Source organism: Typopeltis vanoorti, chromosome 5 (assembly GCF_054136105.1).
Source record: "Typopeltis vanoorti isolate ZY-2024b chromosome 5, IOZ_Tvanoo_1.0, whole genome shotgun sequence".
Lineage (NCBI taxonomy): Eukaryota > Metazoa > Arthropoda > Arachnida > Uropygi > Thelyphonidae > Typopeltis > Typopeltis vanoorti.
This window is the reverse complement of record NC_143553.1, coordinates 31,530,395-31,545,210: the sequence shown is the minus strand read 5'-3', so window position 1 is coordinate 31,545,210 and position 14,816 is coordinate 31,530,395. Positions and strand designations below refer to the sequence as shown.

The following is a 14,816-nucleotide window of genomic DNA, read 5'->3' as shown; positions in this document are numbered from 1 at the left end:
AAAGAGAACAACAGAGTGGCTGCCAAGAGAATGAGTCAGAAAACCTGGAGGACAGAGATAAAAAGATGAAAGAAGACATCAAAAAATGGCTAAGTGTCACATGGACAAGAGTTGCTCAGAAAAGGAGAGAGTTGGAGTGTGTGTGTGGGGGGGGCTTTGACCTGCAGTGGGACATTTAGGCTAACAACCAGAGAAGTGTCATTTATCAACTGAACTACCCTTTTCTGAACAGCATCAAGAATTTTTAGGAAAGTGTTAGGTGCACCACTCCATACATTGGTTGATAGTGAAGTACCATCTTGACTGGAAAAGGATGCCAAGTTTTTTTGGAAGCTATCGATGCTATTGAAGTGATATGATTGTGCCAGGAAAGGTTTGGAGTAAGAGTCAATCCAAGAAGAGAGATTTGGTCTTGACCATTGAGCTCAGCATTATCAAAAGCAATCAGAGAAGATCTGCAGTCTTTTTTTTTTAATGGGAAAACAAACAAAACTGCATTTTTGAAGCAATGACATTGACTAGACTGCTTTCACCCCAATCACGAATATTGTTTAGATCAATGCTGAGTGGGCACCAGCATTGACAGGAAAGAACTGAGAAGAGAACACCATCCACCATTACATGTAGAGATCGATCTGAGAGAAAACTGGTAATTCATTTACACAAAGATGAAAACATTCTAAATTATGGTATACCTTGTTGAGAAACCTCTCGATGCCAGACCCTATCAAAAGCCTTGGATGTGTCAAGAGCAATGGCACAGGTTTCTCCGAACCTTTCCGTGGAATGGGTCCAAATGTGAGTGATGTAAGCCAGGAGATCACCTGTGGATCTGGAGTGATGAAATCCATACTTGTGGTCACTAATTAGATAGCAGTTCTCAAGGTGTTGAAGAAGTTGACTGTTGATAATCTTCTCCATTACTTATGTAAGAGTAGTAGGTAGATAGCTTGATGGAAAACATTTATCTCATTTTTTTGGGAATTGGTTGTATATGTGCTTTCTTCCATGCTGAAGGGTGAATAGATGATAGAGAACAGGTGTTAGTTCAGGCGCACAATGGGTGGAATTCCATCAGGACCAACTGTACGCATGAGATGCAATGTTCTAGTCAAGGAAGGAGGTAACTTGCCATGGTCAGCTGTGTAGGAGTTGAAAGAGAAGAATGAAGCCAAGACATTGGCCTTGTCTTTAGGTGATGTCATGATGTTACCATTAGGGTGAGATAGAGGTTATAGCACAAATGGACAAAAGTTGCACCCAGCAACTTTGGCTAGGGACCAGTAGGCACAACTGCCACTGGCACAAACAACAAATTTTCTGCATTTATCTTTGTTGAATTTAGACTATATCCTTTTATGATGGTTTTACAAGTCTTGCAGACAGCTATATAGGCTGTGGTTGAAGCTGGTGTTTTGGTCTCCAGCCACTTGTGAAAGACTGTTTGCTTTTCTTGGCCAGCCCTAGTACACTTTTTTTTTTTTTTTTTGAAATCCGTAGTTTAAAATATGGATTGGGTGAATTTGAACAGAGTAAGGAATAAAAGTTTCCATTTCAATATGGGTTATTTTTGACAAAATTACAATAGGTATCTGAATCAGAAGAATGAAACAGTAGTCTGACCATGGAAAAGAGGAATAAAAGTCACACAAGTTCTTCCAGTTGGCACTGTTGTAATGCCAGAGCATGCAAAGTTGTGAATGGCTGAAGAAAGGACCTTCTACCAGAGATGAAACTTGGATAAGTGATCTGAATTGCTAAGAGGAGCCTGAACAGAGTAACTGGAAGGAGAACTTGTTTAAGAAAAGATCTGGAAATTTTGACTATGAAATCAAACTTTAAAGATAGGAAGTCAAAAAGGAGGTCAGAATGATTTTCATAATTTGGAGAATGCTAGAGGCAGCAGATGAATGAAACAAAATGCAGTAAAGAAATTTTAAGTTACACTTGGTCAAAAAGGTGAGAATCTAGGTTTAGATACTTTTGGCAAGGAACATCAGAACAAACAAAAGCACAAGTACCTTCCTTATGGCAGAAGGAGTCATAAAGGGTGTAATTAGACAGTTAAGATGAGCTATGATTCAGTAGCTATGTGTGATTCAATCAGAAACAGAACATCAGGTTTGGATGACTGATGATGCATGTCATTTAAGTTACTATTGATGCCAAGTTCCGAAGAAAACGCTGATTGATTCAGCTATGGAGGCATGTAGTGAAGTTGTCTCCAAGAATAGAAACATATGAACATTATGATGAGCACAAAAAGTTAAAGAAGCAGTCCAAGAAAACAAATAAAGCATACTGAAAGTTCCTAGCAAAAAAGTCAGCAAATGCCTTAATAGAATACAGAGATAAATGTAAGAGTAGCTAAACAAAAGTCGTGGGAAAGCTTTGGTAAGAATATAGAAGATAAACACCGGGAAGATGGCAAAGTGTTCCGGAGGCTATTGAAAAAGCTTAGAAATAGAGGAAAGAGTACTGAAAAAGGAATCAAAGATAATAAAGTGACATGAAAAACTGAAGATAAGGATATCCTGGATGTCTAGAGTAATTACTTTGAAAGATTTAAACGAAACAAGCAGTGAAAAACAGTAGCAGAAAATTTTCCAAGAGGAATGCAAATGAGTACATATCAGTGCTTGAGGCAGAAAAAGCTATCAAAACTTGAAATGTGGAAAAGCACCTAGAATAGATGATATTTGGCCAGAAATTCTTAAATATAGAGGTATAAAAGTTTTTTATTATTATTATTCAGGCCTCCATGGAGTCAAAAGACTCATCGCAGGAGGTCCTTCCTAAGAAACACAAAGTCTAACAAGACTCATCGTGGAAGGGACCCTTGGAAACACAAAGTCTATCATACCACTCCTTAAACTCATTGACCATTCTTGCTCTCACCACTATCAGGCAATGCATTCCATGGTTCAACCACCCTCCATGCAAAGAAATCACTCCTCCCTCGCCCTCTTGCTCACAGTTTCCTTTCGTAACTTCCAGGGATGGCCTCTTGTCATCACTCCTTCCCGCTGTTCAACCAAGTGAAAGAACTCCCCAGTGTCAACCCTGTAACCACCTCTCAACAGTTTAAAAGTCTCAATCATATCACCTCTCCTTCTTCTATCCACCAAACTCTGCCGTCCACATTCCCTCAGCCGATTCTCATAACTATCATTGTACAGTCCTGAAACCATCTTTGTTATCTGCCTTTGTACCCTTTCCACGGTTAATTTATCCCATTCAAATCCTGGGGACCAAATCTGAGAACAATAGTCTCAACAAAGTGCAGTCTGATCAGTCTTATGCAACGGAATGATAACTCTTTTATCTCTGCAGGTCAGTGTCCTTCTCATTATTGCAGCAATCCTCTGTGTTACCTTCACCCCCTTTGCAATATGTCCCCTAAATTTCAGGTTTCTATCAATCGTCAACCACAGATTTCTTGTCTCCCCTACTTCCTCCAGTATAGCTCCTCCAATAGAGTATGAGGCGTCCCATCGATGTGTCCCAAACCTCAAGACCTTACATTTTGCTGCATTAAACTGAGACCCCCATTCATTTGCCCATCTATCTAGCTTATTTAAATCCTCTTGCAGGGCTACCACATCTGCACTATTACTAATAACCCTTCCCAGCTTTGCATCATCTGCAAACAACTGAATATCCCTCTGCAATCCCTGTGGGACCCCACTTGTAACCCTCTGCCTCCTTGAAACTTCCCCACCATACAGAACTCTCTGATACCAAAAAAATCATTGTCGGACTTCTGCTGTATGTGATTCCCCCTTCCTTGGAACAGCTGGACACAGGAACCTCTTCGAAACAAGACCGGAAGCTAGAGCCAGGTGGTTGCATACATAATTCAGAGAGCCTGGTCAGGTCAAATTTCATATGATTGGAGTAGAGCTCTCATAGTTCCCATTCATAAAAAAGGGAATAAAGATGAGTGGGGAATTTCAGAGGTATTTCTCCGCTATGTGTTCTGGGTAAGATTTATGCAGCACACTTTAAAAAAGAAAAAAGTTGAGAAAATATATGGAAGAGAAATTTCAAGAAGAACAAGATAGGTTCAGCCCAATAAATAAAATGTTTGATTTAAATTCAATAATAAGACAAGGATGCATGTTGCTTTCCCTCTTATTTATCATCTATGTGGATCACATTATGAAAGAAAGTGGCATCAAACCTGTTGTTAAAACTGGAGATATTAAACTTAGCTCTTTGCAGATGATGTACTCCTAAACACATCCAGTGCAGATATCCAGAGTTCTCTAACTAAAGTGCATAACAACCATAAGAAATTTGGCAACAAAAAGACCAAAACTATGAAATTAAACAGGAATATAGAACGTTTCAGCTGCATTCTCAATGGGGAAACCTATCTTCTTTGAGTACTATCTCCTATCAGAGGTCAGCAATCACCTTAGCAAATTTTAAGCAATCTTGACCCATTCTGAAGTCTTTCAGAGCTCATGTCAGTACACTGTCTGATGCCTGCCAGCCAAGATCTTCATCTTTCATCTATCTTCCCTTTTATAATCATTTGAAGTATCTCATATTTTTCATTACGAAGTAGGTGACCAAGCATGCAATTTCTCTACTTTTTAAGGTTTCTAAAAGTTCCCGTGATTTCCCCATTTGTTCCAGAACTTCTTGATTAGATGTTTTTGTTGTCCATGGGATTTTTAACATTCATCTATATAACCACTTCTCAAAGGCTTCAAGGTTTTTTTTTTTATCGATGGTGTCTTCAAGGTTCAAGTTTCTGCAGCATACAGCAGACCATATATAGCATTTAACCATGCATACTTGAAGCTCTAAATTTCCATTGCAGTTACACAGCGTTGATTTCATCAGGAGAAAATTTTTTCTTGCCATTTCAGTTCTAGCTTTTATTTTCATTTCTGGGTTGCATTCTTCATTTAACCAGCATCCAAGATATTTAAATTTTGTCACTCTTTCTGTTTGTTTCCTGTTTAAGGAAAGTGTTGAATTATGAATTGGCTTATAACCATGAATTTAGTTTTGGTGATATTTTTTCTTAATGCCATTTTTTCACTCTCTTCATTCACTAATTTGAGAAGATTTTGAAGATCCTGAATATTGTGCCAGGAGAGCTGTGTCATCAGCATATTGGATGTTATTGATGATTTCACCATTTACATTAATCCCTTCCTCTCTTTCTTTTAAGATATTTTGAAATGTGGCTTCTGAGTATATGTTAAAAAAGGAGAGGCAACAGCACACATCCTTGCCTTACTCTTTTGATGTTAATGGAGACTGTAATAATGTAACCAACTTGAGCAGATGCGTTTTGGTGCCAGTACAGTTTTAGATGATCCTGATGTCTTTACCATTTAATCCAATTATTTTTAATAATTCAATCTTTTCAGTATGTTGGACTTTGTCAAATACTTTCTTGGAGTCGATTAAATTATTGGATAATAATAAATTTAGTTTAATCCTTTATCCAAGTGTGTGCAAACAAAGTTTGCACCTGAAAATATCTTCAGGACTGGGGTAAGGTAGTACAACACCGGGCAACTCGTAGCAAAGGTGGACCAAGCTAACAACACTCCTATCTCAGTATCTCCCATAATGCAAAACACATCTCCTTGCGGATATGTATAATGTTAAGCATTAAAGGGAAGGGCCACTATCCAGACTAGTTTCGACCTTTATTGAGGTCTCTTCAGTGGGAGCCAGGCCCAGAAGTGGAGATACCAGGCAGAAGCAATGGCGAGGTCATCTTTACCTATAGGAGTTGCCAAAAGGTGTGCCACCTTTTTATTAAATTACTCTGGATTTAAAGAAAGATGTTGAAAGTTTATTTTTCACTCAATTAGACTATAATAAATTTAGTTCAAGATGTACTACCTTACTCCAGTCCTGAAGATATTTTCAGGTGCAAACTTTGTTTGCTCACACTTGAATAAAGGATTAAACTAAATTTATTATAGTTTAATCAAGGAAGATCCAACACGTGAACTACAAAACCATACTAACAATTTACTACAGAATACTAGTGAAGTTCCTCGCAGTGTACGTCACTTATACTTCCACTTATACCACGTATTTATGGAGTCCCGAACATACATAAGGAAAACGCTCCTCTTCGCCCTATTGTGGAAGGAATTGACTCTCCAACCTACAAACTATCAAAATATCTTGCAAAATACCTCAAGTCTTTCTCTAATAAGTCTTCATCGTTCATCGACAACACCATAGACTTCGTATCACATATAAAAGATATATCCATCAACGAGAATGATATTATAGCCAGTTTAGATATTATTTCATTATTCACAAATGTACCAACTGAAGAAGTATTAATATTACTAAAAGATAAATTATCCAAAAAAATTTTTGCTTTATTAAAGCATTACGTTCAATCTGGCTACTTCCGATATCAAGACACCATCTATAAACAGAACCAGGGCTTGGTGATGGGGAACCCTTTATCCCATATTTTGGCGAATATTTACTTTGAAGACTTTGAAACAAGAGCTATATCGTCCTCTTCGTTTAAACCAAAAGTTTGGAAGCGTTATGTAGACGACGTTTTTATTATATGGAGTCACGGCAAAAACTCTCTAATGGATTTTCTTCATCATCTCAATAACCAGCATCCAAATATAAAATTCACAGCCGAACTAGAACATGAAAACTCCCTTCCATTCCTGGATATAAAACTCTCACGCTGCTCTGGAAAATTGAATCTTTATGTACAGAAAACCAATGCATACTAATAGATATCTTCACAGTCTCTCTCATCATTTTCCACCACAAAAACTCGGAACTATTTCCACCTTGGGACACAGAGCTCGCTCTCTTTTAAACAATCCAGATGAGCTTCAAAAAGAAATTAATCACTTCTCACATATCTTTGAACAAAATGGATATTATAAAAAAAAACATTAAGAAATTTCTTATAGATCCTCCTAGGCACTGCAATACAGAAACTGCCAATTTTAAAGGTAGCATCTCAATCCCATACATCAGTTCGGTCTCCCAAAAATTGGCTAAAGTCCTTAAGAAGTACATCAGGACATTATTCACTACACTTCCAAAAATCCAGTCTCTTATAAGCCATACTAAGCCTAAGCATCACAATCTAAAATATCCTGGGGTATATAAACTATGGTGTGACTGTTATGTTCTATTCTTATTACGGTCAAACTAATGAGTCTATTGAACTTCATATGGAAGAACATAAAAGAGACATCTCCTATAAAAGATCACATGCCAGTGCCTTATCCAGCCATGTTCTCTTCTCTAACAATCCTCATGATGATTTTCAGGGTCACTCAGTTTCCTGGGATAGATCTGAAAACATTTTCTGCTTCCATGATGAATGTGAAAGAAAGATAGTGGAATCCAGGGAAATCGTCCTTAATCCTGAACATTTAAACAACAATTTAAGCTATAACATCCCTGATAGCCATACTGCTGTTGTTCAGTATTGGCGTTCTCGAGAGTCTGCTACTACGCATACTACGCAAACGATGTCACATAAAATAGAATAACTTGAATGTTAATACAACATTTTTTATTTTAATTATGTAATGCAATTTATCTGTGTTTCCTCTTCCTAAAAAGATACTTGAAAGGCTGTAAAAAGCCGAAACTAGTTGCATCATTAAAGCTTTTAATTTATTCTCGGTTTTTTAGTCATTAAATATCTTTCTAAATATATCAAAGTAACCGAGTCAATGCTCATGAATACATACATTTATATTACATTTCAAGCAGTCTGCCAAAGTGACAATGATTTGATCAACTGTTATTCTACTCACCTGACCTCTAGTGAGGAAAAAAAAACTACATCAAAGCTATATTCTATTTATAACATCATCAGAGAACAAATTCATATAGATAGTTTTAATGCAACAAACGTGGTGGCTTAATTCATAATTTAACAAGTGTTATATTAGAGTTAAGTGAGTAGAATATGTGCCATTCATATTCTTGGGATTTTTAGACCAGCATTATTGTTAAGATTACAGTAGTTGATAAGATTTCACAGGCATCCTTAAATTTATGCTCATACCACATTTTGGTAGGATGTAAACAACAGATGTCTTTCCAGCCAATTCTATGTCAAGTATTCAGGGCATGATCAGAAAGGCCAGATTTACCATAGTTATTAAATTTAATTGCTGTTTATCCTTTTTTCGGATAGGAATTATGCATCCTGTTTCACCTATATAGGGAAAATTACAGGTGCATTGAATATGGTATACTTCAGGGTGAGCCAGTGGGTCCTTGGATGAGTTGAATAAGGTCTTTAATTTTTAATATCAACCACCCTAATCTTCACAATAATAGTGGTATGGTCTAAAAATCCCGAGAATATGGATGGCACATATTCTACCTACTTAACCTTTTGGCCTAAGAGTTAATTATAATTAAGACTGGAATAGGATCTAATCTTATTCCAGTTATTTGACAATATAACTTTAATATAACAATACTCATGATAAATTATGGATTACGCCACCACTTTCGTTGTATTAAAACTATCTATGAATTTGTTCTCTGATGATGTTATAAATTTGATGTAGTTTTTTTTTTCCACTAGAGGTTAGACCAGTAAAATAATGGTTGATGAAATCATTATCACTTTGGCATACTGTTTGAAATGTAATATAACTTGTCTTTGTATATATGTGTGGGTGTATGTACTCCAGATGATGACTTTCATATAATTTTACTGAATGAATGCTGATCACCGTGTTACACTAAAGCAAAGGATTAAGGTAAAACCTTGAGAAGTTTTAGATATTTCAGTAGATTGAAACATCCTTAAATGTGCAATACATTTTTTTTTTCAACTTGTTCAGTGTTTCTTGATTCACAGAGGCATTAATACTATCTCCAGATATCAAATATAAGTGTATAAAACTGATGCTGTGTAATCAATATTATAAATATTGAGGTCACTTTAAAGATTTGACAATTTTGTTAATATAGAGAGAAATTGAAAGTACAGTGTGTCCTCTTCTTAAACCCCTTCTTAAGGTGAGAAAGATTGAGTGTCATCAGTCAGGACATCACATGGTAATATTCCGACTTCCATCCTTGTTTGTTTGCCTGGTGATTACATGAATTCTCTGCCCACTTTGCGTGTTACAAGATCAAAAACCCAGCAACTCTGGAGATAAAACTGCTACCTCCATACCGGGATAGCTAATGTTCCTTCATTTGAAAATCTCTTTGGAGGGATTTGACCAGCATTTACAGTAGTTTCATAAACTTCAGCAGCATAAAGAACAATGCATGCTTACAACAAAGCAAATTCAATGAATAGAATATGAAAGGTGAACAGCAGCTAGAATGACATCAAGACAATGCATACTTGAAGAATGTTGAAAGTTTATTTTTCACTTGGTTAGAGTATAATAAATTTAGTTTAATCCTTTATCCAAGTGTGAGCAAACAAAGTTTGTGCCTGAAAGTATCTTCAGGACTGGGGTAAGGTGGTGCAACCTTGGTGGTGGACCTTGCTAACACTTCTGGCTGGTATCTCCACTTGGGCCTGGCTCCCACTGAAGAGGCCTCAATAAAGGTCGAAACTAGTCTGGGTAGTGGCCCTTCCCTTAATGCATAGCATTAGACATATCCGCAAGGAGATGTGTTTTGCATTATAGGAGATACTGAGATAGGAGTGAGAGTAGCTTGCTCCACCTTTGCAAGGAGTCGCCCTGGTGTTGCACCACCTTATCCCAGTCCTGAAGATACTTTCAGGCGCAAACTTTGTTTGCTCACACTTGGATAAAGGATTAAACTAAATTTATTATATTATTAAATGCATACTTGATAATACTCTTTTCTACCTCAGTTGACCTTGGCAAATGACTGCATTCCATTTTTTAGGTAGCAATTACTCCATTTACACTGGCTTCTTAGCCAGTGTAAATGGAGTAACTGCTACCTAAAAAATGTAGTAAAATTGCTATGTGATGTACTGTAGATGGATCTGCAATCAACATTAACTTTTTCCTTCTAAGAAGTAAAAGTGTGCTACCCTAATGTAACAATGCAATACAACACACTGGTCCAGTCGACATACATGAGAATACAAAGATTTTATCAAACTTGCATAGCTTGCTTCTGCAGATAAACTTGGTCATGTTATCTAATTTTTTTAGAATATGCAAGATAGCTGAGATAAATATAACTGTAGTTGAAATTAAACCAATATCCTGGCTTAGTAAAAGAAAGAGTGGCATGCATGAAAATACTGCTAATTTTAAAAAAAGAAAGCTGTTTATTTGAAATTTTTTTCTTTGTTTCTCTTTTAAATATATGTTGAAAAAAAAAAAACTATGAGGTATATACAGATTTAATGACCAGTATATTCGAAAGAACTAATATCAACATGTATGGTTTTATTTAATTTAGATTATCATAATGATGATGAAGAAGACAACGAAACTGCTTTTGACTCTGGAAGTTGGACCCAACTTGGAAGATATACTCAGGGAATACAAGATATACCAAAAAAATCACGTCTTGTATGATAATTTTGAAATCATAGGGATAAATTTTTCTGTATAATGTGTGCAAATTGCATTTTAAATAATTTTGCTCAGTACTTTTTGCCCATCATTGTTAGATTTTGATTTATTAATTCATAATAAATCGGAAATAATCTCAGTTACAAGGTACTTTTTATCGATATCTGTGTATCTATTATTTGCATAACACTCAAAATATTTTTATTTCCCAATGTGATGACACAAAAAAAAAAACAACTTTTTAAGATGTTTTGAACTGCAGCATTTATTTGTATCATTGCAAATTCAGTGATATATTGGCACTAATAAATTGCTAGGCTGTAGCCAAGTATAATAAATATTGTTCAGAGATATCGAAATATGCTAAATCTGCTTATCACTGATTTGTTTCCTTAAAGTATCACAGTATGTATTCTGATATTCATCTATTAAGTTTTTATTAAAAATGGAATTATACTTTATTTGCCCCAGATTATTGTCCTTTTTTGGAAAAGGCATTTTTATAAATCCTTAAAATAATAATTTTAATTAATTCCTAAAAATCTTTAAAACATTCAAAATGATTTCACATGTTTAGCAAAACCTTGTGTGCAAAAATAAAATAAGAAAAATGTTATTGTCTTGTCATCACATTCAAACCTCTCCTCCTAAGCAATGCAGGAGCAAGAGGTAATAGAAACATGTTTTCTTTATCTCTTGAAATTTGCAATGGGGAATCAAAATACAAAAGTTTCAAACTTTTCTCAGGTTAAGCTTCTGCTTTTGTCAAATATTATATATAAAATATTCTAATTAAGTATACTAAAGTATACTTAATTAGAGTATTTAAAAAGAGGAGGGGGTCAAATTTTACTATGGCTGGTAATCTAGGGTTATGTTATTCTTCCATTTGCATGTTTTGTAAAAAATAATATAAATAAAGAAATGCAAATATTTTGGGTTCTACATATTTCATTTAACTGGCATAGAAGCACAATAATAATTATATATATATATATTGTTGTTGTAGGATAAACAAGAGATTGCTATTCATATTGGTTTCAACTTCATTAAAGATATATGCAATATCTAATTTAATAAACCTCTTGCTTGTTTTTATTAACTTATATATTTTTGTAATGATATCACATTTGATTGACACCTTTATTTTATTTATTTTTTATATATTTACATTGCCTGATATTAGACATCTAATAGACCTTTGACATAGCATGCAAAACTCAATCATTTCAATGCCCATTATTGCATTTTACAAATTTACACCAAGCCGTTAGAAAAGAATTTGAATGAGAACTGACTGAGTGAAGTGGGCATTGAATGTTGTGTAACTCATTGTGTAAGTATGAAATAAGTATTAGGACACATCACTATTTTGGAGAAACCTAAATTGCACAAACAACCTCAATAGTTTGTGAATCCTCCTTTAACCCTGATCATGCACAAGATATATACTCTCCTTCAATTATGGCAATATGTCAGATATTTTGGACCATTCTTCCTTTAGAATGACTGTTAGTCTATGTCATACACAACTGTCTGATGTACTAATCTGCAATCAGTGTTCTATTTGATTGAGATCAAGACTGTGCAGGCTAATCAAGTTTTTCACATTGTTTTTCTCAAAACCTGTCACAGTAGCACCTACAGTAAGACCTGGTGGGGCTCCAGACATTACATCTCGGCCATCAGCTTCATACTTATGGTGATTCATTTGTCTTCCAAATCCATACTTGCCTATCTGATCAGCAAACAGTATAGCGTAGCATGATTTGTTGCCGAATATCATGGATTTTCATTGCTCCAGAGACTAGTCATATTCTTTGCACCATTGTAGTCTGTAGTGATTGCAATGGCTGATCTATTTGCTTATATGCAGCTACTCTTTCTTAGAAACCAAGTCTCTTCACCTCTTAACTTAATCTCTATTACTAACATCTGAGCAGACTGCTCTTGAATAATTGTTTCCACCTTTCCAGCTGCCATTGGTGTTCCCTAGCGTACTATAGCTGAAACTGGTACCCTTGCATTTCTATTAAATGACAGTGTAACCTACGGTGAATTTTGTAATCTTGGTTTCCAATGGGTGATGCAATATTAGTTTGAGTGGTGTAATCTTTTATATATGATGATTACATTATATTTCTGTATAAATTTTAGACAAATGTATCTTGCTAATGACAGTATACAGATGTACAGTTGACTCTAGAAGTACATCAGTTTGCCCATATATGACAAGGATATGCATGTCATAGTTGGAACAGGACAAAGAGGGTGCCCTAATGCTTATTTCAAATGTATTTGGCAAATAAGAAGTTTTTCTGTTGAAGTATTAAAGCTGATGATACTTATATATTGGTTGAAAGGACTTTTAAAATACGAATAATTTCCAATGTTGTTGAAATCAGTTTTTTATTTATTAATATTATTAAATTAAAGAGAAATACAGGGCTGCTCACTGACTACAGTCCACACTTTCCATCTTTTCTGTCATTTTTCAGACCTGAAAATCGAGATTTTTTTTTTTTTTCCCTACTCTACATTTGTTAAGTTCATCTGAACTATTTTTGAATGCCAATGTGAAATTATAGTAGTATAATAGTTGCCATGATTATACTGGCAATACGAAAATGTAGATTATGCCACATTAGTTTTTCCCATGTACTTAGGGACCATTTACAAATTTGTAAGTGATAGTATGAGAGAAGTCCATCATAGCATTTCCAAATAATGCAATTTCATCATATAGCTGACTTATGGAACTTCAGATACCAGTCCATTTTCTTGGTTATAGGAGGTGACTAAAAACCATTACATGGTTAAAATTCTTAATAAAAATTGTAAAATAATTAATCACTCAGTGAACTTTTTTTTATATTAAAAAATATTAGAAATTTTGGCTTTCTACTGTATTACATTTTAATTTTGGATAAGAATAACAGTTGTGAACAATGATGCATTGAATAAATGCAAGTGTTTCGTTTTTATTTATATAAATTTAGCCAAATAAACTACTTTATCATGAAAAAAATATTTTATTTTCCTGAAAAATGCGTTTATGTTTTCAGTCTAAAAAAACATGATTTATCTTATATCATATCATAAAGGAAAAATAAGAGCTTTGTCATACTCCACTTTCATGCAAAATTCGAAGAGCTTCCCCAATGCATGTTGAAGTTTCCAAAGAATGTGGAATCATAGTAACACCTATTAAAATGAAAAACTAAATGAAGTGCTTTCAAAAACTGCACATTATGCATTAAGTGTCAAATTTTTATCCTGCACACTATTCAAGGATACATATCAGGAAATAGATGATTAATTTTTACAAATATCTGATTTTATAGGAATATACTAGCAATAAAAAAACAAAGTAAATGTACTCCAATGCATTCATTGGTTTTCATTGCTTACAGGTTAAATGGATTAAAGGTTATGGTAAAATCCACCACTTTATTAAACCACAAGTTTCCAATTTAATAGATCTCACTGTACTTGATTGTATTTCATAAGAAATTGAGATGGTGTTCTTAACTTACTGGAAAACATTTAAATATTGATATTTAAAATTTTAGAACTACTTTTTTTTCAGTATAAAACCACAAAGATCTCAAATAGAAACTATATTTTTATTTTAACTAGTTTTATGAAATACTTTGCTTCGTTTCATCAGGAAATAATAGTTAACATCTGTAGTATACGTATATATTTGAAAACGTTTAAATAATGGAAAGCATGCATTCGCTATTATGCTGACTCCTGGTTCATGGACTGCTGTATACTACTGGTAGATACAAATGTGTTGTGATCGATTAAGGAAGACCAGACTTGATGTAAACTCATCCCTTTTTTGTTAAAATTCATCATTTCAGCTCATGAGTAAAAACAGTAATCAATGTTAGAGCATCTGTTTGTTGCCATTCTACTTTGTTTTGTTTCCATGATATGTACTGCCAGCCCTGATTTGTGCTCTTTCATTCTCAACATCTTTGAAGTGTTCCAATTGGCATATCTCACCAGATCTGCCAGTTTGTCCTATGTAGTGTAGACCACAATTGCAACTGATGTTAAATTATTAGCAAAAAAAAAGAATCACTCGGTAGAAAACTGCATTAAAATTAAATGGGATAGGTACTTAACGGCTTGGAAGTAATGACTTTAGCACAATTTTTTGCCTTGGTGGCACTACTATAATTAAAAGATCAGCAGTTCGAGTTGTCATCAAACTGTTTATTTTAATTTATCAAACATAATTAATTATATAGTGTAATTAATATAGTTGTTGTAGACTGTTCTCCCTCC

The 14,816-nt window shown here is 34.6% G+C and overlaps 1 protein-coding gene across 3 annotated transcripts in view; it reads left to right on the top strand.

Annotated features, from left to right (window-relative positions):
• LOC150106291 (uncharacterized) overlaps positions 1-13,523 on the top strand; it is a 224,772-nt gene extending 211,249 nt beyond the window's left edge. For all 3 annotated transcript variants that reach the window (XM_090392309.1, XM_090392311.1, XM_090392310.1), the window contains exon 11: positions 10,402-13,523. In XM_090392309.1, coding sequence (XP_090248435.1) covers positions 10,402-10,520 — 119 coding nt within the window. In that variant the 3' untranslated portion in view covers positions 10,521-13,523. The remainder of the gene's footprint in view (positions 1-10,401) is intronic.
• The last annotated feature ends 1,293 nt before the right edge of the window (positions 13,524-14,816 follow it).